At 43.4% G+C, this 26,518-nt stretch overlaps 1 protein-coding gene across 3 annotated transcripts in view; it reads right to left on the bottom strand.

Moving 5' to 3' along the window:
* The window catches only part of nrxn3a (neurexin 3a), a 200,104-nt gene that overhangs the window by 46,394 nt on the left and 127,192 nt on the right, over window positions 1–26,518 (bottom strand). For all 3 annotated transcript variants that reach the window (XR_004556265.1, XR_004556266.1, XM_034134763.1), the window contains 8 exons: window positions 21,088–21,291; window positions 19,182–19,208; window positions 16,292–16,411; window positions 15,881–16,001; window positions 14,962–15,222; window positions 11,307–11,497; window positions 9,996–10,169; window positions 6,443–6,562 (listed from right to left, as the gene is read on the bottom strand). Coding sequence is in view for 1 of the 3 variants with exons in the window: in XM_034134763.1 (XP_033990654.1) it covers window positions 6,443–6,562; window positions 9,996–10,169; window positions 11,307–11,497; window positions 14,962–15,222; window positions 15,881–16,001; window positions 16,292–16,411; window positions 19,182–19,208; window positions 21,088–21,291 (1,218 nt within the window). In the remaining 2 variants the exon portion in view is untranslated. The remainder of the gene's footprint in view (window positions 1–6,442; window positions 6,563–9,995; window positions 10,170–11,306; window positions 11,498–14,961; window positions 15,223–15,880; window positions 16,002–16,291; window positions 16,412–19,181; window positions 19,209–21,087; window positions 21,292–26,518) is intronic.

Raw genomic sequence — 26,518 nt, 5'->3', positions numbered from 1 at the left:
GGAGGGGTTCGGCCTGAGTGTCGCCCCGCTACGGTCACCCCGGATCAAAAGACAACTTGGGTGTACCGACAGAGCGGTCAGCTCGGACACTCTTTTAGCCGAAGTCAAGGCAAGTAGCAATGCTGTCTTCCATGACAGTGCTTCCAGGGAGGAAAGCTCCAGAGGCTCAAATGGTTCTGTGACCAGAGCCTCGAGCACCAACGGCAGGTCCCACTGTGGGGCGGAGGCGTGCACTACCGGGCGCTGCCTCCTGACCCCCTGCAAAAACCGCGTCATAAGCGGCTGACTGAAGGCTGACCTGCCTCCAAATCCCTCATGGCAGGACGAAATGGCTGCTGCATACACCTTAATTGTGGAATGAGCCAGCCCCCTGTCCACCAGTATCTGCAAGTAGGTAAGAATAGAGCCCAGCGTGCACGACAGAGGCTCTAGACTCCTTCCTTCACACCATCGCCGGAATCCCGCCCACTTTGGCCTGTAACAAGCTGTGGTGGATTCTGCTCTTGCTGCTTGGATAGTCTGAATAACGTTATCAGACAGCCCCACCTGTCTCAGCCTGTCCCTCTCAGGAGCCAAGCCTGGAGAGGTTGGCCCAGAGTAGGTAACGCCCCTATTGCACCTGCTTCCTGAGACAGCGCTCCCCAGACCTGAGGAATCGCCCAGGGCTGGCCCACCATCATCTGTGTTACCCCCGCGTACCACGGCGCCAGGTGGCGATCTGGGGCCACCAGGATGATTGACAGCTATTCCCGCCTCACCCTCTCCAGGAGGGGGGGGATAAGGTGCAGCGGTGGAAAGGCGTAAAGCAGCTTTCTTGGCCATGGCTCGTGTGCAAATGCGTCGACCCCCAAGGGCGGGTTGTCCCACCGAGCCAGGGAGAACCACAGGGCATAGTGGCTGTTGCGCCGATTGGCGAACAGGTCCACCTCTGCTCTCCCGAACTGAGTCCAGACCTGCTTCACCACCTCCGGGTGAAGCCTCCACTCGTCTGGCAGGGGTCCGCCTCTTGACATGAGGTCGGCCCCCCCGTTCTCCCGTCCCGGGATGTGCAGGGCCCTTAGAGACAACACAATCTGTGAAACCCACAGCCACAGGTTCTCTGCTGCGGTCAACAAGGCTATTGAGCGGACTCCGCCCTGCCTGTTGATGTACGCCACTGTGGTGCGGTTGTCGCTCCTTACTAGCACATGTTTGCCCTGTATTAAGGGTTTGAAGTGCTGTAGGACCAACATCACTGCCTGCAGCTCCAGGAGGTTGCTGTGCCGTGCCCCCGTCAGAGGCCAGCAACCACCCACAGCTCTCTCTAGGCAAGTCCCCCCCCATCCTGTCACTGAAGCATCTGTGAAGACTGTGACATAGGAGGTTACCTGCCCCAGTGGAGCTCCCCTCCGCAGATTCTCTGGGGATTTCCAGAATCGGAGGTTGCTCTCTACTGAGGGGGGGATGGTCACCAGACGCCGTTTGTGTCTTTTGAGATCTAAACGAAGGCCGATAAACCACCTCTGCATGCGACGTGCATGCAGGAGTCCGAGTGGCACTACGGAGTGAGCAGCCGTCATGAGCCCCAAGGTCTGCATGATGATCAAAGCTGTCACTGTCGCCCCCTGACGCAGCCTGCAGACTGTCCGCAGCAGGGATGCCTGTCTGCTTTCTGTCAGGGTGGCCCGTAGCCTGCCCGCATCGAGCATCACCCCCAGATATTCTACCTGCTGGTGAGGTATGGGGGAGCTCTTCTTCCAATTGATCGCAAAACCTAACTTGGTTAGGTGAAGGATTAACTGGGCTGTGTGAAACATTGCCCATTCCCTGGACCTGGCCATGACTATGATGTCGTCCAGATAAAAGAACACCCTCATGCCATGGTCGCGCAGCGGTTGCAGCGCCGTGGCCACACATTTGCTGAACGTGCGTGGGGATAGGGAGTAGCCGAACGGCAGTCTGTTGTACTCGTAGGCTACCCCCTGGAAGGCAAAACGCAAATACTTTCTGTGCTTTGGAGCAATTTCGACATGAAAGTAAGCGTCCTTCAGGTCGATGGTTGTAAACCAATCGCCTGGCTGCACCAGTCCCAGTAACTGTTTCATAGTCAACATATGGAACTTTTTGCATGCAATGTGCCGGTTCAAGCCCCGAAGATCCAGAATGGGCCTGAATTCTCCTGTTTTCTTGGGAACCAGAAAGTACAGGGAATAGTGCCCCTTCTCTCTGTCTTGAGAGTGCACAACAGACACCGCCTGTTTTTGCAACAGGGCCTGAACCTCTGCTGAGAGGAAACCTATCTCCTCTTGGGATGACAGATTTGCCTCTCTTATGCCTCTGAACGGAGGAGGGACGCTGCAAAACTGGAGTGAATACCCCAGTCTCAGTGTCCTGTCCATCCACTCTGTTAACACACAACTGATTTTCCATTCCCCATAACATTGTGTTAGGGGATGTGCAATCAGCTGAGGAGCTGCAGCTATGAAGCTGTGATACTCTCTGGTGGCCCACTCCGCCGTCAAACCCTTCATAAAAGGAAGTTTGACCCATGGGGGGCTGACACAGAAAGGGCCCTTTTTCAATAATGCAGTTTTCACTCTGAGAAAAAAACGACCGATTTTCCACTGACGTTCCTGAACGCACCACAGCACGCTCCCGTGAGAGCGCGCGCTCCGCCATAATGCTGTTTTTTCTCAGAGAAAAAGAGGCATTAAACGGAGCTTTTACACTCGGCGTGATGTGTTTTTTAACAACCTCACGCCGCCCATAATGCCCTTGTACCCGCATAGCATTCTGCTTCCTGCGGTTTATCACACATGCGCACCCGCTGGTTGCTTCCTGTACTGGAATTACAACTGGGGTGGCGAGAGGGGAATCTGTACAGGCATTACCGTGAAGTGCGGGATTGTGGAAAGGAATGATTCTCACACTGGAATAAATGCAATTATTTTTATTTTTGCACACAGTAGGATCGTACACATTGGAGGCAGGATTCATCCTTGCGTCCTGGGTGGAGAGAGCCCTCTCCGCCGGGACGCTACCTCCCGCCGCCCGTCAACTCCGAGCGGACGGCCCACCCCAACCCGCGGCCCTCTGCTGACGCGGGGCCGGGGGAGGATTTCTCCGGGATCGCCCAGCTTGGCCTCGTGGAGCCCTCTGGGATCGCCGCGCAGAGCTGGGCGAGTAAGCAGGAGAGGCAACGGACGCCATGGGAACCGAGGCCCTGCGCCTGTCTCTCCGTCTCACTGTCGGTCCGCGCTCGCCCCCCTGAGGGAGAGCCAGCGGCAGCATCCGGCTGAGCTGCTCTCTTTCCTCCTCCAGCCGGCGAAAGCGCTGTGTCACCACAGTAACGGACCCGAAGAGCCCTGCCGTTGATATAGGGGCTCCCAGGAGATCGTCCCGGTCCGACCGAGACAATGCCGTGAGTCCCAACCACACATGTCGTGACCCCACTGTGGCTAGGGACATCACACGGCCAGCTGCAGCCGCCACACCGTTCACCAGATTGTTAATCTGCCCGATGCAGCGGTCCGCATAATCGCCCGGGTCGTCCTGAGACGAGGGGGCGGAGGTTTCTGGTTGAGGGGTAATCAGTGATACCCCCAACACGCCCAGGTTGTTGGCCGCCGCGGCCATCTGAGCTCCGAGGCGGAATATCCTGTCAAGATACTCCAATGCCTCACGGTCCCGAGGCAGCGGGGGCAGGGGCCTTCTCCCCTCCGCCCAACCAGCTGCCTGGGGAAGCAGATGGGCCGCCAGGCTCTCGTCTAAGGGGGGCACACCGGGACACCCTGAGTCCGGGTGGCCCTCTAACCTTAGCAGCCCCGTCATGCCGGCAACCGAAGCTCTCGCCCTGAGAGGTTGCCGCCACGTCGCCTCCACACACTGCCATACGTCCGGCAGCAGGGGCGAGACAAAAGCCGGCTGGACCGGGCCATAAAACCCCTGGCGGAGTCGGCTCACCGGTCTGGGTGGTAGCGGAGGAGGAAGCTCCAGGCCCACACGCTCCGCTGCCATGGCCATCACCACCGGGAAATCCTGATTGACAGATCGGCGTGGTGGCCCCACGCTGCCAGAAACACCCGACAGTGAGAAGTCCTCGTCTTCTCCCTCCTCGATAAGCGGAGCAGCACGGCTGGTCGGAAGTGCGAAGACGAAAGGCACGTCCTCCTCGTCCATCTCCACCACCTCCACGTCGCCTTGGTCCGAATCGTCCTCAGGAACGGCATATCGGCCCTGCTGGAAGTGGTCCAGACGATGTATCCGGCGGAGCCGCGGAAGCGCCCGACAGGCACTGCAGGTCGGGGAATTTCCACCACCCACCATGGCGTGGTCGGCCCCCAGACACTCGAAGCAGAACCGTGGATCCGTGCCCGCAATCAGACCAGGGCAGGTGGGGCATGGCCGAGCTTCTAATAATGGTGAGTCCATTTCGTTTTTCTTAAATCTTCGTTACGTTATGTTTTCGGTTCAGCTCGTCTGAAGAGAAAAAAGGATAATTGGGCAGCGGGTGTAGCCGCCTTATATACTGTGGGCCTGCGCGCGCATTCAGGTAGGCTCGCCCCGATTGGCCGGCTACGTTTACGTAATTCAGTAGGTGAAAGCACGCACAGCATGATAGAGAGTAGTACCCATAGAGTCCAGTAGAGGGCGGAGCCTGTGAGAGATATAACCTACAGACTGCTGGAGAAGAGATATCACAGGGGGGGGGTTGGGACACACACATTCCGATGGCCAATTCGTTTTAAACAAAGAGTAGGCTATATTCAACATAGGGGGGTGGGGGCTGGTGAACGGTATGGTCAATGTTTGTAAACACTGTGACATTTTGACTTTATTTGATCATTTCAGTTAAAAACTAACGTTCATATTTCATATTACTGTTTTGCCTGGCTGGACCTGTAATTTACAGGAAAGGAGTGCACGCTACTAAAGAGACACGCTACCATGGAAACCAAACAATGGTGTTGCTGTATTGAAGTCCGAGTGGAAACAGTCGTATTTGGAGCGTTATGTTAGAATGAAACAGCGAGGTTGTGACTCACAAAAAAAAAGTGTTACTTCACTAACTGTAAGCTTGTCACTCAGAGTAACCTACAGTTAACTTAACTGTTGGAAAAGAAAGATCAGGGGGGGGGGGGGGAGAGCTGTGATGGGCCATTAGGAGTGTAAACACACAGCTGAGAGCTGCCGTTTCATTCTGACTGTTTAAAAAACGGTAACAATGGACTATTTTTCTTAGCGGATGCATTTAAATTTAAATCAATACATACAACTATTTTTTAAATCAATAAAAATATTTTGTAAATCCATAAAAGCATTTTAATTAATATTGGGAGTCATGTTGTTACTTTGTTGAGAATGTGGCCATGTAATAAGCGGGATAATTTGCAGCGACTTGGTCATTATGGGGAAAAATAACACCCAGGGATCAAGATCCCTCCGCGACGCGACGCGGAGGGATCAGTAATTTTTAGTGAATTACTGAGTTTAGGCACGTTAATAACATTTTAATGAAGTTGAATACAGTCAACTGTAAATAAAAAGTCATGAAAGAGATAAGGAGGAGAAAAGGTTTAAGGAAGTAAGCAAGGAATACAGAATGTTTCGTTACGTAACTTTGTTGAGAATGTGGCCATGTAATACACGGGAAAAATAACACCCATCCTGATCGTTTCAATGAAGTTGAATACAGAATATTCATATTTGTCAGTGATTTCATGTCAATTCGGCGAACATAAACAATGATGATGATTAAATTAGGATTAAAAATCGGGAGAGCCGGCTCGTTCGTTTTTTTCGACTAAACAACATTATTTTGTTAAATAACAACATGGTGATGTTTTGTAAATGATTACATGTCTTATTTAGCACAGAGTATGATCCTATCCGTGACATATGGATCTTAACAAAGATCCGCTATACATTAGTACCAGACATACTGTACAAGACTCCACACATGACTCCAGCGTGGAACCCCACTGCACCCCCTGGTGGATCAATGATCCATTGCAGCTGGCTTCACAATAATTAAATGTATTTATCACGGGGGCGGTATCAAGTCAGACTGGGGGCCGGCCGGCCATCACGGACCGTGCACGAACCAATCATGACCCTCGCGTTTTAAACTGTCCAAAATAAGACGCTCCATCTGTACACACTCCTACCACAACTACTACTAACGAATCTAAAACAACTAAGCACACCTTTGCTTTTGCAGTCCCTAGACTGTGAAATAGCACCCCCATCAGATCAGCCCCCTATATTGACACCAAACTCAAAACGTACTTTTACCCTGTAGCGTTGTGTACGGCAAACCCTGTCATTTTTAAATATGCCTTATAAAATTATTTGACCTGAATCAGCTTCCTATTACTTTGACGATCAGTAATTAGAGGCACAACAATTGTTTTTTAGTGTGTGTGATTTTGATATGGACAATCAAAGTGAGATCAGCACTTACGGTCATTGCACTGTGTGCCAGTGTACGAGGTCATGGAGCAGTCACAGGTGTAGTTCTCCCACTGCTGGATACACACACCCATGTTGGCACAGGAGTCCTCCTGACAGGTGGTGCTGGGACCTAAGGTAACACACACACACACACACACACACACACACACACACACACACACACACACACACACACACACACACACACACACACACACACACACACACACACACACACACAGTGTAATACTATATTTTATAGTCGGTGCGCCTCATAACTAAACCCAGATTATACTTTAAAGGAACACTAGTGTTCTTGAGAACACACCACCCAACTATTGACATTCTGTTGTCTGTGGACCAAATCACCATATATGGTGTCACCTTCTTTGGGGCAATCCTATGACTTCTCTGTTTACTCTGTGTTTAGACACAGAGTAAACATTAAAGTAAAATAAGATTTAAAAAAAAACAGTCAATCCACTTGAAAATCAAATATTAAAGCTCAAAGTTGTGAGTGAGTATTTAAAGGTAGGGTAGGTAAGAATGGAGAAACCAGCTCGAGTGCGCTAGAATTTGAAAGTACACAACCGAACAAAATCTGCCCCTTCCTTCAGACTTCCTTACAGAGCCCCTCCTCCAACACACACGGACGCGCACATGACCAATGAGGGCACGAGATAAGTTTGTGCACGAGATGGAAGGCTGACAGGCAGGTAGGCCATCCAATTATCTGCCACGGGCCGAGGCAGATAATTGGACTTGCTTTTTACAGCGCCACGGCTTCCACAGATGAAATATTTGTATATATTTATTGTCAAAGCATTTAATGTATTAATTGCTATCGGGATGTTAAGAGCATTCCATGGAATATAACAAAAAGGGTTTCTGAAGTGAATTACCTACCCTACCTTTAATAGACCTTTATTTGCTGTTGGACAAATGACATATTTCTGATTCAGATTATGCATGTTGTACAGGATAATGGCTTAAAGAAAAATACATAAGAGTTTTGTTACTTTTTGAATTCTTTTTTAGAAGTCCTATCCCTGAGTCAGAACCCTGCTGCGACTGAGACCAAACAAAACACTCCCAAGCGCTAGATTTTTGGCTGTTCCTGATTTTCTTTAATACATTTCTTTAATAAAAACTGCCTCACAAATGCTTTTCTAAAATGTTTTTTTTAAGAGTATGATTTTACCCCTGATGAGGGCCATAAGCCGAAATGCTTTGTTACACAACACAGCTTTTCTATATACTGCACGTGTTTCTGGATTTGTATATGTTCACACTTGTTTTCCCTCTCCATGCACTTTGGAAGTAGGTGAGGTTGTGCCTGAAATCCCTGCTATGCTTCTGGAATCGTGCAACATTTGAAAACATGTGCATTGATCTACCTAAACAGTCTGCATGTCGTCACAGAGCCATGTCGAGTGGAGACCTACCTGCTGACACTGTTCAAGCTGCTGTGTGGAGCTTTTGAGGAGCGAGTGAACTGATGATGAGTTGGAGGAGCTGATGGAATGTTGGACCTGACAGTGACTTACAATGCAGGAACATCTTTCAGCTAGTACACTGATCTGCCTCAGAATGTCATGTATGATGTAAAACCGTGAACAGCTGCTTCATGTTTGTTCTGTAGTTAAATGTTGCTACAGTGCAGTACCACCATCTAGTGACAGTACCAAGTACTGCTAACTCAATAGTAATTGCATTGATTAGGGATCACTGGCTGAAACACATAAATCAGTTGCATGTTATGAAAGCGTGTAGTTGAAGCAGGCAGTACACCGCAATAAATAAAGTCCAATCAACTGATATATCGGCAAAAAAACAAAAAAATTATAAATCACACAAGCACACGTAAAAAATGAGACAGAATGCCATGGACGACAACAGCAAGCTGTGATTGAGAGTGATAGCTTTTATTTTGAAAATAATTAATGAATCAACCATTACTTCCTTGCAGTTCATACAATACAGTTACAACATTGTTATCAAATCCCATTCAGATGGCCACAGCTGGAGGACATACAGCACACAGCGTTAGTGTCTGTTGTTATTGATATGATTAAAATGAAACATAAACTAACACATGTATTGGTTTAACATGGGGCTATGTTATAAGTGAATGTAAAAAAATAAACACCATACAGTACAATCAATATCCAAATGAATGATATGGCAGGCATAGGAAAACACAGCTGTACAGAAAATGATTTCCATGCAACAGGTTGTGGGAATCCAGAACCTCGAGATGATGACAAAAAGAACTGCAAAATAATTTGCATTAAAAAAATGGAAACATTTTGTCCTTGGGTGAGATTAGCTTGCATGTGCAAAATGTTTCAACAACCAATTAAGCTGTATAATATGCATAAACAATTGGAAATCAACACAAAACAAATGAAGCCTTTGTTTGTTTTGCTTTGTGAAGGAACTGTATGACTGCAGGGTCCGTATGGCCTGGTATAAAACTGCTCATCCTAAACCTAGACTTGTGTTATACCTTTGACATTTGATTCTGTTCTAATTAATAAAGTTGTATAGCTCACATTTCACATCTTCTCTACATGTGTGCAACGAGTACTTTTACTCTTTAAGTCTATGTGGTATGGAGGGCTTTGAAGGTAAATAATTCCTTAGTGATTTGAAGTTAAGATGACATTAAACATTAAAATGTGTGTCGACACATATAATGGAGGCATTGCTAGCCCATCCATGGAGCAAACAAACTCTGTGTTAGGATAAGCTATGGAATTTATAAATTCAAACGATTGTCCAGCAAGTATAATGATGCTGTTTGCCTGATCTTTAGCATTGAATTGTGCTTTACAATACAAACGTTATGTTTAAAGAGTTTTTATTCATTATTATATAAATCATATAATGTAATATTAACACAAAATCTCTAAGAATTGAATTGTGCACATTTAAAAAAAGAATCACGAGCGCAGTTGTGTTTTGGGCTAGTTCTGCCATGAAGTGGGTGACATACACTTAATAATGTACGCATATGTAGACATTGATAGAGGACTGAAGCTTTGACTAGCCTATTACAATTATTTTGTGAGGTTAAAAAGGTTTGTCATAAAAGTTTGCATTTAGGATTGACACATCCACTGCATTAATGATGGTATAACACCGGTCTGAGATGCTACCATATTAGTATCAAATTTAAAGTAACCTGAGCTTTTCTAAAATGTTCTGATACATATGAATGTGAATGTGAAACTCTACAAAAGCCTCTGAGATAAAAAAAAAAATAGACTACCTGGCAGTATTTTCACAGCACTAGCTCTGATGGTGGTTGGACAGCTGTGTGTGTGGGCGACCAATGTGGCCGATAACTTGGTGGTGTGTGTGAGGAGGTGTTCCTTGTTTGGCCTGAGTTTAGCAGTGGCTAAGTGAGGCAACAAGTACAGTTAATAGAAGGAAGGGGTTTCTGCATGGACACAGGGCGGGGGAGCTACTGTTTGCATTGAGCAGGTAGAAAGGGCTGCTGGAGTTGGAGTTTGTGTTGTAGTAGTCTAAATCAAGTTCTGATCGGAGCGACGGTGTACCTTCACATCCACGCTCAATCTGTCCGCTGCGAAACAATGCGTCATTTAAGAGATCCGGCAGGCGACCGTTGAGGTCCACCGACGCCAAACAGCCCTGGTAGCCTTCTCTGGAAGCCACCAGCTTAGGAAGGCTTCCGTACATGCCTGGACCCAGTCCTGCGATGAACAGATCACCTGCGAGGTAGAAAACACAGAGGAGAAGAACAGGAGGATCCAATCATGTATACTCTTTAAACAGTTTCTTTAAGAGCAATGCGTCTTTATTTCTCAGGGTCAAGTCAAATCTGAGGTATTTTATCAAGTTATCAGTTTATCATTAAATGTACTTTCACATTACACATCTGCAAAGCACACCCACTAGACACAGTTTTGGTAGTGGCATGGTGTTAGAAGGGACGCTGTACAATGCACTACAGTTACAATACTTAAAGCTCACCTATTATGCTATATTTGACCAATATATTATAGGACCATATCTATACAAAACATGTTTCTGAAGTGTTTTGCTCAAAATAGCAAACAGATCACCCATTGTAGCATGCCTCATACCCCTCTATTTCAGCCCTGTTACTAAAGTGCTGATTCTGGGTTCGGCCCTTTAAATGTAACCGAGCTGCTGCTGACCACGCCCCTTTGGAGCTGCTGCTGGCCACGCCCCTTTGGAGCTGCTGCTGGCCACGCCCCTTTGGAGCGTCCGTATGCAAGCAGTGATCTCTGTGAAGAGAAGGCTGTCTACCAGCAGAAACTCAGCTAAACGCTGCCGTGAATAAACGCCATATTATGTTCCAAACCACATCAAGCATTATTTCTGAAACAGTATGGAGCTCAAACTATACAAGATGTAAATACTTTTTACATCTGGTTTCTTTACACATACTCTCTCCAGTACAGGTTAGCTCTGAGCGTTAGCGATGCTTGCTAATGTAAACACAGACCAAATTACTTCCAAAACAAGTCACACATTGTTTCTGAGACAGCGACGTTTCTGATAGACGTTTGGTGGGCGGGACGTTCCCAAGAGTTCAACGTAAAGCCAGCCCACATTTTAGTAATGTCGCCATGACCGCAACAAATCTGGATCAGCTCTGTTGTACCTCCGTTTTTAGAGATGTGGGTAAGGAGGAAAAGAGAGAGGGTTGTATTTTCTGACACTTTGTGAGTCTCCTTACACACCGGGGACACATATTTATGTATAAAAGACATCAAAACGTGCATTTTGCATTATAGGTGACCTTTAAAGATTAACAATGATGGCATATTAGACACAAAATAAGATGTAAACATTTCACAGGTGTCATGTCCTCTGCATACCTTTCAGGTCGAGGTTCTTGGCCCCGTTGATGCTCTGACTTGTGGCTGTGGCATCTACTTTCAGTGTGTGGGTGTTGCTGTTGTCTCGGGTGATGGCCACATTGTGCCACTGGTTGTCATTCAACGCTCTGTCACTTTTACCCTTGATGAGATTGGGCCCATTTCCAAGGTCAAAGACATAGTGGATGTATCTGCAAGATAAATGGTATTGAGAGTTGCACAAAATTATTTCCTAACTTCCTGTTTTTTTTTGCACATTGTGGCACATATGGCCTGGAGACGATGATGTCGGTTTATAGTGTAAAGTGAATGTTAGGCATTTTGGAGAAACCGGGTCTGACCATGATTCACTTTGTGGACAAGCCCAAACTGAAGACTTGGAGGAAATATGCAGCAAGTGGTTCAAATTGAAAGTTGCAAGTAGAACACAACACTATAGAGACACATTTAATTTGGCATAAAACCAACTATGTAGTTAGACATGTATTTACTTATTACTTTACTAATATAAACAAGCTTTCATTTAGTCTTTCCCTGCAGCCACGAGGAGCAGCTGGACGTCCAGATGAAAGGTGGGGCTAATCTTTAGTTAGGTGATCCAAAACCTACTGGTCTTTGTCGTTGGGGAAATATTTTCCTGGGCCCATAACTTTGACCCAGTGTATCAGTGTGTACTGCCCTCACTGAGCACAGGCCTGCAACCTTGGGCTGCTCTCAGTGTGTTGTCTCCCCTCCTGCCTGTTAGTGTCAGCTGATAGAGGTGTTGTAGTGCTTTATCTTGTTATGCAGCATGTTGATTATTCTCTCAGAACTAGCTAAATACAGGGGTCTGGGGTAGAGATCTTCAGAATTGGTTTGGCAACCACTGTGTCAACTCGTGGCACAGCACATGTCTTGTGACTTCTCCGGCCGAAGCTCCAAATAAACCATCAGTGTTTGCCATCAAAGTTCCTGCTCTCCTCGTGTCTCTCTGAGTTTCGTCTCCATTGCTTCAGAAGTTTCAGAAGGCTCAGAGCCTCGGAATACTGAAATCTGTATTTTTTAAATCTTTCTTTCCTTCTAATTAGTTATTCTTTTCTAAATAACACACTGTTATTTACTCAACAATAACACACAATTATCCTTGTTTTGATTTATTTGTTTAATTCTATAATCTTGGGCTTTTTTGGCGTCCGTCAGGAACTGAATTTCAAAATAAAATAACCGGAAACAGATACACACCCACTGAACGGATTACCCAAGATCCTCAGCTATGGTTTAAGCTCGTTGATTGGATTGTTTAGCCGCAATGCACGTTGGGATATGGTGTTAATGCGATATGAAATCCGAAAAACATTTAAAAAAAAAAAAATAATAATACTGTATTCCGAGTGTGCTTGCTTTTCTCTTTGAAAGTCATCACATAAATGCATTGTAATACACGGTTCGGCTGCATTAAATATTACACATCTGCCGTAGTTCTTTATTTATAGAGCCCTGATGACAAGACTTCTGGACAAACTGGAAGAACTGCCACCGAAACTGAATACGTGACGTGGATCTTAAATATATTAGCAATTAAACAATATCTTCAATTTCTCTTCACACAATACGTCTCCTTGCAGTATCAACACTAATTCGGCTGACTTTTATATTTGATCCAATTGGTAGATAGGCTGTATTTACACCATAACGGTGCACAGCTTATAGAAAAGGACTTGTAGTTTTTAAAGATATTATTGATTTTCTTTGAATATAAGAATGTAAATACTGAGTTGAAAGAATAGTCAGGGGTTTTGGGTGATGGGAGAGACTCAGAATTTCAATAGCTTACCATTAAATGACGGATATACCTTTCTGTCTGTGATGTTTTACAAATCAGATATTAATGTGTAGAAGTAAAACATGTGAAATAGTATAGCAATATCCTGTAAAATTATGTGAAAACATGAATAAAACTACACATCTTCAGATGTTATACATACATAAGTGTCCTACACTAATAATACAAAGTTATTATTAGTATGCTGTGTGTACCTTGTGTGTACCTTGTGGTTAAAGCACGTTATTGAATAATTGTTTTAATATGTTATATTTGATGAAAAAAATATTAAGAGTACATACATAGGGGGAAAGTAGAAGGTCAATGATAGAAATATAGAATATAAAAAATCAAGAAGATACTGTAAGTGATCTCTACAATAAAACAGTTTAGTGCCGGATGTACAAAGATATTAATAGGAGGATGTGCAAAACAGACAAACTAATTAACCTTTATTTAAACATTAAAGAATACTTTAGGTTAAGGTCTTCTTTTAAATAAGAAAAAAGCTTTGGGGGTATCTACAGATAAATATTAAGCCTGACAAAGTACTTAACGTCTTATATATTGCTTTCCTGCAATGTTAACTATGTTGAAGCACTTATTTTAACTGATATTATACATATGAATTATACTCTTACAAGATGTATGTAGATAGTATAAGAAATGTGCAGAATATGTTTAATGGTGGAGGTACACAGATATCGATAGATGTCTTGTAATGCAATGTTGAGGAACCTGCGACCCAAATTTTTCATTCATTGCATAACTTCAACGTAGTTGTGTATATGATATGTCAATAAACCTTTGAAAATATCGCACCATATCCCAACGTGCATTGCGGCTAAAACATCCAATCACCGAGCTTAAACCATAGCTGAGGATCTTGGGTAATCAGTTCAGTGGGTGTGTATCGCAATGATGCTCGAAATGTCCCATATAGGCCTACATCTGTTTCCGGTTATTTTATTTTGAAATTCAGTTCCTGACGGACGCCAAAAAATCCAGAGATGTTATTTAGAAAATAATAACTAATTAGAAGGAAAAAAAGATTTAAAAAATACAGATTTCAGTATTCTGAGGCTCTGAGCCATTTATTTTCCTTGCGGACGGCAAAAAAAGTCCGACATTATACGATTTAAAATAAAAACAATCATCGTGGCTTGATATTGAGTAAGAACATGTTTTTATGAACCACACAGCTTCCGGTCTTCCAAGACCCGACCGGACAAAAATACGTGGTGCAGGCACGAAACACACTACCAATAGAAATCCAATTGCTTTTAAAATCGTTCTGTGTGACACGAAAAAAAGGGGAAAATCGTGTTGGTGAACACGAATCAATAGATTAAATGTCATGACTATAACATGAAATGCTGTGAGACTGGGTTGAATAAAAATAGGGCGGAATGTCTCTTTTTGTGTTGCTTTGTATGTTTACTTTGTTTTCGTTGTAGTCATGTGCAATGCCTGGAATACCTGCTGTTGTAAGACAAAAAGTTCAGAATGTTGGATCAATCACCTGGCTCAGCTACATGGGTTTATGGTTGGTTTGTATCTCTCATTTTGAATGTTTGTTTCTTGGCATGGTGGCAGAGGGGGAACAAGGTTTTTTGAATGTTTTGACAAAACTGGACTGCTTCCCGAAGGAGTATACAGCTGGTGTAGGCCTTGGTCTAACCTCTGCAAAGGCAGGAACAATAAGCCGAGTCTACTCATTAGCTTGCTGAGGTGATAGAAGAATGGTGCAGCATGCGGTATTGAAAACAGAACGTTAGTCGAGCTGAGAAGATATGTCACTAAACCTTTTAATATATATAAGGCTAACAACCATCTTTTAAAAATAAAACATACCCTTTAACCAATTCTACAGCAATAAAATCATTGCCATCTCCAGAGTTGAAGATGATGAAGCCGTCGGGGGAGGTGGTCTTGAACTGGAAGAAGAGGTGCATGGATGCGTAGGCCTGCAGCGTCGCCAGGCTCAGATAGCTGCTCTTTGATTTGAAGGTGACGGGGTCAGCGATAATTGAACGAACCCCAAAGCGGGCATTGAGCTCACAATAATCAATGTCCCCATTCTTGCACAGGTCAATGTAGAGCATGCCGTTAAATCTGCAGAAAAGACAGGAACAGGCACTCAAAATGATCGTCTTTAAAATAAGGTCTTACTTGTCTACTTCAGGAAAAAGGATAATAAAAAAAACTGTCTGAAGTGTGGATGTGGGAGACCAATATTTAAATCAAATCCACAGTAAATGACATGATGGCTTCTTGAAAAATAAAGCCACAGTCACTGACTTGTTGTGCCATTTGGGGGCAGAAGAACTGCTCAACAAGCTACAGTAAGTGCAATAAAGCACCGTGAAATGTGTGATCGCATTGAATGTAATCTTTTTTCAGTTTTTCTTAATATGTGTATATCTTTTTTATTTATCTTATATTTCCTATTGGTTCTTGAAAAAAAAAAAATGTGCTGACGAATAATTTGTCTTACAAGGCATATTTTTATTTTAACTGACAAAAATTTGCATTTTTGTCTCATGGTTGTGTCCACTGGAAGAACAAAAGTCAAACATTAACTTAAAAACACACATGTGATGTGAAACCAATTTTATTATCTTAAAATAATAATAAATGTGTAAAGCTACAAAATCTGGGTGAAAGCTCTGTGAACAAGTTACCTTGTCATTTGATTCATTGCTAAGATGGAAGCAATAATTAGTAACATTTGAATGTCTGCACGTTAAAACAGTAAAGTAAGTAGTTGTACCTGAGGCTCTGCAGATGACCGATGAAGCTGGACGGAATGCTGGAGACAAAGCGACGCTCCGTCATTATGCCGGTTTCGATGTTGTGGAACTCCAGGCGAGTGTGGTCACCCACCATTTGGCCTGAAGAAGGGGAGGGTGGAGGGGATGGGTTGAAAAGAAAGACAAAAACGAAAAGAAAAGAGAACACTGTCTGACACTAACACAAAAGGGCTGATTTAAGGAGAAAATTACATTAACAGTATTAGATAAATGCAGTCTGTCACTAAAGCTTACATATCTACATCCTGTCTTTACTGCAGAATTATATATTGATGTATCAATCTCTAAGGCGACACACCACAGCATGGTGTGATACCGCAAGGCAACGCTAACATTCATCTTCAAGCATGAACCGAGTTGTGGGTGTGTACCTTCTGCTACATCATCGTCAACAGTTAGCTTGTAGGTTTTTCCGCGGCGCACCACTCTTACTGTATGCCATTCATTATCATTGAGCTTTTGCCCGGCATACAGATTCTCCGGTCCCTTGCCTGAGAACAACGGTCAATCACAAAGTTAAAGACATCCTGAGCCCAAAACCAAACTGTTGTTTTCCCACTGTCAGTTTGGAATCATTGTCAGAATTCTACAAGCAGCTTAGCTTTAGCTTGAAAATGGCTTTAAATCGGTTTTTTAATATCTTTCTTATTACTCTGGGAAACAAAAGTTTGGTTTTGAAAAAAGTACAAAATACAAAATACTTGACATTTGTATTTCTTCTAAAACACCTGAGCACTATGAAGTGTGTCAAGGCATTCAAATAATTTGATCAGAAAGAGAAAGGGAAAGGGTAACGACAAAATTGCTTTTACTCATTTTTGGATTATAAAACCCTTTTTTTCATGTTTCATTCCTTTCTTTTATTTCTGTCTTTATTACTCTTTTGATTACATTTACTTTTAATACGTAATTTCTGTTGATAGGGGGCGCAAATCAATGTCAACAACAGAAGACGGCGCAGCAGCCCATGACAGTCAGCTTCTCCCAATCAGAATTATTACATTTTTCACAGTTCAAAAGAACTGAATATTTGAACCAGGAGCCAAATTATCCACATAGGTCCCCACCTTTCCAACAAACAGAGCCAGTGAGTAAAGAGGTTTAACTAGGGATGCACCAATGTTACATTTCTTGGACGATGCCGATGTTAAGAATAACGAATGCCGATGCCGATGTTTTAATGTATTTTTTTCCCAATGTTGTTATTACACTTTCTGCCAGGAAAAACAAAAAAATGTTCTCGCAAAATGCTTTCAGTTTCAAAGGCTGAGCAAATTCGTTATTATAACATCATAGTACGCTGTTTAGAAAGTACGCAGCGGATCACCTGCAGCTCTGCCCGCTGTGAGGGGACCGGTGAGCGAAGCAAAACACATGTTTAGAGTTAGACCTATCACCCTTAGCTATTTTATCTACCTCTGAATCTACCTACACTAGTTATGAATATATTTATTCTTTACTGTCGGATCACTCATTAGTGGATCAGCGAGCTGCATGAGACGGGCTGTCAGGAGAGAGAGAGAGAGAGAGAGAGAGGAGAGAGAGAGAGAGAGAGAGAGAGAGAGAGAGAGAGAGAGAGAGAGAGAGAGAGAGAGAGAGGAGAGAGAGAGAGAGAGAGAGAGAGAGAAGAGAGAGATAGGAGAGAGAGAGAGAAAAGAGAGGAAAAGAGAGCGCTCCGTTTCGTGTCAACGGAACACTTTTTGCAAACTGGGTGAAAAAGTGAAATAGTCCCACACTTCCGACATTTTGTTGTTTTGTTTTCTGCCGCAGATGTTATGACAGAACGCGACAAAAAATAACAAAAACATCGGCGACTGCCATCGGTGAATTTCACCTCATTTGCCGATGTCAGTAAATAGGGCGAACATCGGCCGATGCCAGTCTCCGGCCGATGTATCGGTGTATCGGTGCATCCCTAGGTTTAACCTTTAAAACCAGCGCCCTGTGTGGGCACAGAGCCAAGCGCATATAGCTCACAAATGCTCAGCCTGTTCCTCTAATAGCTTAGGATCCAATCAGAAAGGATATTTTTTACTGGGAGACAAGTCAAAATATATCCATGGCCTCATTATGAGTAAAAGCAATCCATATGAATTCATTAAAAGAAAGTATACTTTTTGTACCTAAGACATGTATTACATCTTCCGACAGTACAGAACTCTTCTGCATATTCTGCGTATTTCTGCGAGTCCAATTTATATATTTAGTTCATTTGACATAACTAATAACATGTCTTTAGAGAGACACAAACATTAATATATCATTTTAACGTATCATAGTTTTAGTTTTGAGGATAGAATAAGTAAACAACAACAATATATGAGTTGGCATTCACATGCATGTTGCTCATGGTTAATAATAATGTTAAATATTTGTATTATCATGTGCTCCCTGGATTTAAATGACCTCATTTGTTTCTTTAATTTTGAAGGAAAAAATAATGCATTGTGCCAAGAAACGTTTGGATCCCTATGAAACATTCAGATAAGGTCTATAGGTTTGAACAGTGGATGCTGCGGGGGTTTACGAGCTTCAGCTTACATTTAAATCTGGTCATTACATCATTTCTCTCCGTTGGGATTTATTGTTGATAGATTCAGGTACTTCTGTTTTGTTTTAGCTTTATTGGTTAGTTAACACGATGTATGTACAGATTGGATAACAATTGTATTTCATTAATTACATGTGAATAGACTGTGTGCTGGACTACATGTAAACTGTTTTTTTATTATTATTGGTGAGTCCAAATGAATTATTTACACCAACTATTCATTTTCTATAATCAATCACCAGATGGAAGGATTTAATGTAGACTTGTTAGCAAAAGGTTTTTTGGGTACTAAAAAGGGGGTCAAGGTTATATGGCCCGTGGAGGTCCACCAGCATGTTGAACATCTACATCAACAGTATTAAAATAATAAACAAGCTTTCCAAATAAAGTGTGTCAGTGACAGTAAAAGCTTGGATAACAAACCTAAGTAGCTCTGTTTGCTCTCAGATTGTAAGCACTTATTGTCATCACTTATTAAATGTTCTGAATTGGCGTTTACGCTTACTTAAACATTGTGGCAGAGTGAAATACAATAATTATGTATGTGGCTACTACTGGGCAAAATGGTGAAGTGTTTCTTTCTGATAGCAATTTGAGAAAAGGGAAGGGCGGTGCAGAATTCCCATTTAAGAAAATACATTTCATTTAAAGAAATAACATCAACATAGCATCAACATAGAAAGCAAAATGAAACTTGAGTGTTAACTTACTGGAGTTACAGTTTATCCTGATACAGTCTAGATGGGGAAGAATAAATGACAGATGAAATTGCATCCTTCAAGGTTACTGCTGCAGACATCCAAAAACAAAAAGTCCACCCTTCCGGGGACGTACACATGCAGGAAGGCAGCCATTTTATTCATTTAGTTTACTTTTAAGATTTCCAGAATCATCTTTTAAAAGTTAATAAGGTAAAGCATGGATTTGTCATTAAAATGTACTGGTTTTTACAAGCTGCTTTTCTAGAGTTGTGTTACCCTTAGAACCAGACTTAAGATTTAAAAATTGTTTAGGCACAGTATTACAGTAAAATGGCCACTTATAGTACCAGCTACATGAATGTTTCAACCCAACACTGCCTGTTCCATTTTAGATTTACATATTTAGTTTAGAACAGTCAAAGTCTCTGGCTCCAAAGCCTCCGCACCGACACGGTGGAAGCAGCTATCCATTTTAGAGCCATCGAACTTTGAAAAGTCAGGAAATCAAGAATGTTTCAATTGTATTTTGCTGTTCAAACAGCAGAAAGGTTATATTTGAGGTGTGTTGATGTGATCTGTTAACAGTCCCACTGAGGCCAGAATGACTGCTGTATTCAGTTGTGAGACAGTGAGGGTTGGTCACCATGTGGCTGGTGGTTTCATGTGTCGTCAACCGCAACAGAAAAGTGGGAGCAAACAGCCACGATCCAATCAGCACCAGCACCATGCAGAGGCACAACAACCCCAACCATCAGATCTGCAACTCTATCCTACGCCTAGTGTCACTTGATTAATCCAAAACTAGATCTTAACATTTTTACTTGTTAACAAAGTGCAGAAATTCACACAGATTAATATAGGTTAAGAAATGATATAAGCTCTGACCAATTAGAGCTGCATAGCATGAACATTTTACCTGGTATCTGGGATATTGCTTTCATGAATTAACATAATGAATAAATAGGTTATCTATGTGGTATGGCAAACCAGCCAACGTCTGCTGATAGTGCCATTACTCTTACTGTACATGTTATCCTTTTAAAAACACATACTGTATATGTGACTAATTTGTCATTCTTTACAAATTATGATTGAAAATGTTTTTGGGGTCACAGCCAGCTGTAGGTTTTGCTGGGCTCTGTTCTCGGGCTGTTCGCCTGACGGGCCGCAGGCTTAAGGCCTTTGAAGGGGTGAATACCATCTTTTGACAAAGCAGGATGAAAAATGGAGTTGAACGGGAAACATAAAAACTAAAAACTGAAAAAGCATAAAATTCCAGATAAAACACCATCATCAGCAAAGAAAACAAGCTCCCAGAAGAACAGGAGGGTGACAGAGAGACGGAACAATGAGGTTAGTGAGAAAGACAAGAAGTTTCTTCTGATGTCCTGTTAAATGGTGGACTGAAGATCAGTGGACATACTTGGTGGAAATCAGTTCTTAGAAAGTCTCAGCAGACTTGGGTCTTTAACTAGAAACTTAACTAGTAACCAGACTTTAAAGCCCAGTGTCTCTTCATTATAATGCATATTCTGTAAAGTCTGTGCTGAGACTGTCTCAAAAGTTCTGTACACAAGAATATGGATATGGTTTGTTTGTTTCAAAGATGGGCAACACATGTTTACCATTAAAATAAATTAAGTTATGATGTGTAGCCTAAGATGTTATCCGGTAAATTGTTGAATTCAGTAAGCAGTCCGTGGTTCTCTGTGTGCACAGCATTAAAGGACATGCACAAATGTTGTAAAGTTAGAAACCAGTTAGAAAGGCATTATAGTAATGAGTAACTGATACAAAAAGAAAACAAAGGGATAGAGGTGAAAGCAGAGGTCACCGCTTAACAGTGAACAGTCTCACGGGAAAGGTGGAGCAGTGGAGGCAGATGGGGGAGGGGGGGATTGGGGGTATACGATACCTAGGTTGACCGTGAGTTTGACACGACCCCCATCCAACTCCAGCCTGAGCGTGTCGGCTGAGTCTCGGGAGGTGGTGGCCATGAGGAGACCGTAAGCCCGCTGAGAGCGGAAGCGCAGCGAGACGTCCTCCGCCTCAGTGTGCATGATGTTTGGCATCACCACCTTCATATACATGCTGCCATCATAGGAGAGGATGGAAGCCTCTATGAGAACAAATCAAGAGCATAAAGTCATTTTAGACAAATTTCATATCAATTTCATCAGCTAGGAACTGATGCTGTATACATATTCAATAAGTCCTGGCAGTGGATCTCGGGCTGTGTGTTGGTCAGTTGGTCCAACACTTGTTTCAGACCAGGACTGCATTAACCCCAACTCCAGAGGACACTCTGACTTGTTAGTCAACCTTAAAGAAACTCTATGAATCACCATCGCATGATAACATATTGAGGCTTGCAAAAAACATTGTTTCTGAGCCCAACCATGTTCTGAACTGTGAATATGACTTGTTATCATCAAATAAGAGATACGGGTTCCAAAGATTTAATCAGGTTTGTCTGAAAAATTCTTTAGTGCAATCCCATATCAAATGTACATCAAAGAGTCTTTTACATATTGTATTCAGTGATTGTGATGTTATGTTTAATATCCGTTTCTTTGTTTCTTGTTTCTTAATCTTATATTTGTCCTTGTTAATGGAGCTGCTGTGGTGCGCTGTAGCTCCTGGTAAGACACATGACATATTGCAACGATAAAAAAGGGTGCGGTTATCTACGTTTTCCTTTGATTGTGGTTCATAAGGATTTACAAATAGATGCAGACAGAACCTTAATCAAAATGCTTGTAGTTATGAGGGTTTGTCATTCATAGTCCATCACTGTCTAAACCGAAAGTCCTTTGTCACTCTCTTCCATCCACACCTCTTCTCTCCTCCCTACGACGTCTGTTCTCATTAGGTAAGACCTGCCTTCTTGGCAGCCAATCAAAATGACAAATGACAACCTTGAAAGAAACAGATACAGACGGTGTGGTGTATATAATTACCGACCTTTTTACCTTAAACTCACACAGGGGTTGCCTATGTGGATACAAGAAACAGTGTGTACAGCAGCAGCAGAGCACCACAGTGGTGTGAACTGGCCATTATGACATTCTAAGTAGTCTGCAAATCTTCTTCTTCTTCTTCTTCTTCTTCTTCTTCTTCTTCTTCTTCTTCTTCTTCTTCTTCTTCTTCTTCTTCTTCTTCTAGTGTTGACATTTTTAGTGGCTCAGTATGTCCAGCTGGGGTATTTGCCTGATATGCAAGACAGCTGCTTACTGATGCTTCTGATTTGTGATCAATATCTGGAAACCAAACCAAACCAGTGGGAATCACTATTCTGGTGCCCCTCAGTACAATGTCTGATGCGTGTGATACTGTCAGCTCGCTGCTAACTTGTCTGAACTGTTTTAATATGGCAGCATGTTAAGATAAGATAAGATAAGACTTTATTTATCCAGAAGGAAATTGTTGTGCCACAGTTACAAAAATACAATATACACAGCAGCATAATAGTAAAACAGAGCAATTAAATATCGACAGGAAACATTGAGAAGTTTCCTCAGCATTCTCCTCTCCGACACCACTGCCAACGACTCCTGCTCCTCTCCCAGGACAGAGCCTGCTCTCCTGATGAGCTTGTTGAGTCTGTTGGCATCAGCTGTCTTCACCCCGCTGTCCCAACACACTACAGCAAAGACGATCACACTGGAGACCAAACATCTGCAACATAGTGCTGCAGACGTTAAAGGACCTGAGTCTCCTGAGGAAATACAGGCGAGTCTGGCCTTTCTTATATAGGGCGTCAGTGTTTTTATTCCAGTCCAGTTTATTGTGTATGTGGACACCCAGGAATTTGTAACTGTCCACAATGTCTACATCCATGCCCACGATTTTAATTGGGCTTGGGGCGGTACTCCGATTCCTGAAGTCAACCACTAGCTCCTTCGTTTTAGTGACGTTGAGCTAAAGGTGGTTCCGACTGCACCACTCCGCAAAACTGTCCACCACACTCCTGTACTCAGCTTCCTGATCTCTGCTGAGGCATGTTGTGATTGATCAGATGTATGCCATGTGTTGTGAGGGATAAGAGTGATTACCTCTTGAAGGATCGGGTCTTTAATTGTCTCTGCTTTGATCACTGTGAGTGTCATAGCGTTGGGTGTTGCATGAAGTTTACGTACTCTTCTGCTACCTTTGCTGCTTGTGTGCTGTCACCTGTGTGAGATGGTAGAGGGTGTTGAGACATGTAGTCAGCTGGATTTTCAGCTCCCTTTCTGTATTCCACCTTGAAGTGATAGGGCTGAAGCCTCAGTCCCCATCTTTCAATCCTTGCAGGTGGTTCAAAGCTCCACACAATAGCCAGTGCTTCCTTTTAGGTCTGGGAGTATCTCCTCTCTACATCACTTAGAGACCGACTTGCATATGCCATCATGTGCTTCACCCCTTTTTCATCATGCTGGCAGAGGATTGCACCCAGTCCAACAGGGCTAGCATCCACTATCAGTTCTGTCTCTCTGCCAGGGTAGAATGACATGACTGTGTCACTGGTTAGTCTGTCTTTCAGCGTCTTTAGAGCAGCTTGCTGTTCTGGGCCCCATATCCAGGGTGTGTCTAGTCTGGTGAGCTTTCGTAATGGCTCAGATATGGATGAGAAGTCTTTGATAACCCGGGAGCAATGATTAGCCATGCCCAGCAGACTCCTGATTTCAGTTTGATTCTGAGGATCTGTGGCATGCTGCACTGCTGCAACCTTTTTGGGACCAGCTGAAACACCTTGCACTGAGAAGATGAAACCGAAGAACTTGAGCCTGGATTTGCTGAACTCACACTTCTCATGGTTAAGTGTGAGACCACTGTCTTTGAGTCTCTGGAACAGGGCTCTGAGGTTGTTGTCATGCTCAGCCTGAGTGGCACCATGAACAATGATGTCATCGCTGAGGTTTTTCACACCGTTAGGACCATGAAGTGTTTGGCATATGGCATTTTGAAATACCTCAACAGCAGAGGATATGCCAAAACTCAGTCTTAATCCAAGGTGAGTGGTGAACGTAGTGATGTATATGGGAGGTGTGTGGCGTAGTGCACTAGTGCGCTGGTGTTCGGATCAGGGGAGCACAGGTTCAAACCCCTCTGCAGTCAGCATGTCGTTGTGTCCCTGGGCAAGACACTTCACCCCAAATTGCTCCTGTGGGGATTGTCCACAATATTGAGTATGATATTTAATGTATCCGCTGTCTGGATGAAGCATTAGCTGATGGTATCCAGCTCTCAAATCAAGTTTAGAAAACACAGTTGTCTGTAGGGATGCTCCGATCGATCGGCCACGATCAATATTGGCCGATACTCACTCTCTGCCGATCGATCGGTGCTCTCTAAAAATGCCGATCGCGAGAGCCGATCGCATGACGTAAAATACATGACACTTTTCTCTGTGCGCGGCAAAACAAGCTCGCAAAAATGGCTTCACCGGTCTGGCAGTATTTTAAGGTGTCCAAAAAAGACAATAAAATAGCGGTATGCAACGTGTGTGAAGCAGAAATCCTGCAGCTCCACCCGCTGTGACGGACCAGTGAGCGGAGCAGAACACACACTAATACCCCATTCACACCAACGGTGTTTCAGGGCCGGTTCGGAGCTGGAGCTTGAAAAGCACCGGGTTTTCCTGTTCACACCGCAGCGGAGCAGCCTCTAACCTGTTAAGCCCCAAAAAAAAAAAAGATTTTTTTTTATTTTTATTTTTTTCTTTGGATGGAATGAATACCAATGGTGATAATTCAATGTAATACATCATTTTTATAGTCTGGTACCTGAAAAAGGTCAAATGGCACTGATGGAACCAGATGTACCCAAATGTGCCGAAAGCTTATTCCGCCTGGAACTTTCTTTTGCTAAACCTCTCTAAAAAGGTCAAATTTAACTTGTTTTGCCTCAATCTTGATACAGGGTACTTATTATTTGTTATAGTTTGGATTCCTAAAGCTTTTAGTCTACCATCCCATCATTCAAGGGTGGTTTTCACTATAAGTAATGTTTTTTCTTTAGGCGGAGGTAAGAATTTACCTTTTTTTACTATGTTCCATCTGAATTTACTCTGACTGAGAAAAATCTATATTGATTCTGACACTTCTACATCCAACTCACAGATGTAACCTTGCTTTGATAAAAGAAATTATTCATATAACCCTTTTAGAAGTTAAGTTGTAGTCATTTGTTTTGGGCATGTCATTTTCGAGCCTGAAACCTGAAAAACAGGCTCGGGGCTTAACAGGCTAAGCTCCGGAATCCGGTTCGTTTCGAGCACCAAAAAGTTGTCCGTCTAGAAGCAAGAACCGCATACGTCACGCTTACGTCGGAGGGGGGCGAGATTAACCTGAGCTAACAGTTAAGGCGAGTATGGCAAGTAAAAGTTGTAACAAGCAGTAGCGCTGAGCAAAGTGACTAGAAGGCAACCACACACTTGTAAAAAAAACCACACTTTATAAAGTCAGGCAACACTAACCAGGCTTCGTGTGATTCTGTTTATTTGTACCTTACTTTGACCATCCGTTCGCTGTTATTGATCATTGTGGAGAGCAGGCAGACGTTTTGTTTGTTATTATAGCATGCTATCGGATGGAATCAATACATGGGCTGTACAGGTTGTCATGTCCGACTATCACAAGTAGAATCATAATGAAAAATACGCCGGTAAAATGTGCCTGGAGAAAACGGCTTAGCAAGTAGTCAGTTTAGCTTCGGTTGCTATGCTAACATCACCCATGTTATACCAGAGAAACTTTCATAACAGCGTTGTGATGCCAAACAGCGTCAATTCAGACTGACACACATTCACTTAAGGGGAACTGGGGATATGTATCAGCTGCTTGTGTGACAGTCAGACAGTGAATACTTTAGAGCCGTGTGAGCTAACGGGAGAATAAACTCCCGTGGAAGAGCAGCCAGCACTGCAGCGGTCGGTAAATGCCGCTGAAACACATTAATAAACAATGAACCACGGCACTCTGGAGAAAAGTATAAGGTTGGAGAAGTCGTTATTTAATTTAATCTGGCTTTGTATGATTAAAAGCAACACGATCATCGACCCGACGCAGTCCCCGGCCCGTTGTTGTTGTGAGGTGAGCGCCGTTGGGGAGAAAATCAGCGACGTAAACTGTGACGTCATGACGCAGCAGCGGCAGCACCAGTCGGGCTCTGAGCGGTGTGAACAGAGCGGGAGCTGAACCGAAGAACCGGTTCTGAACCAGAAAAGCTCTAGCACGGAGCTAGAACGGGAAAAGACTTGGTGTGAAAGGGGTATAAGAGTTAGACCTAACACACTTAGCTATTTGATCTACCTCTGGAACAAGCTAAACTAGTTATAAATATATTTATTCTTCACTGTCGGGTCA

The sequence above is a fragment of the Trematomus bernacchii genome, unplaced genomic scaffold (genome assembly GCF_902827165.1).
Source record: "Trematomus bernacchii unplaced genomic scaffold, fTreBer1.1, whole genome shotgun sequence".
Classification (NCBI taxonomy): Eukaryota; Metazoa; Chordata; class Actinopteri; order Perciformes; family Nototheniidae; genus Trematomus; species Trematomus bernacchii.
Note: the sequence above shows the minus strand (reverse complement) of the source record. Positions and strands in the feature narration are given on the sequence as shown.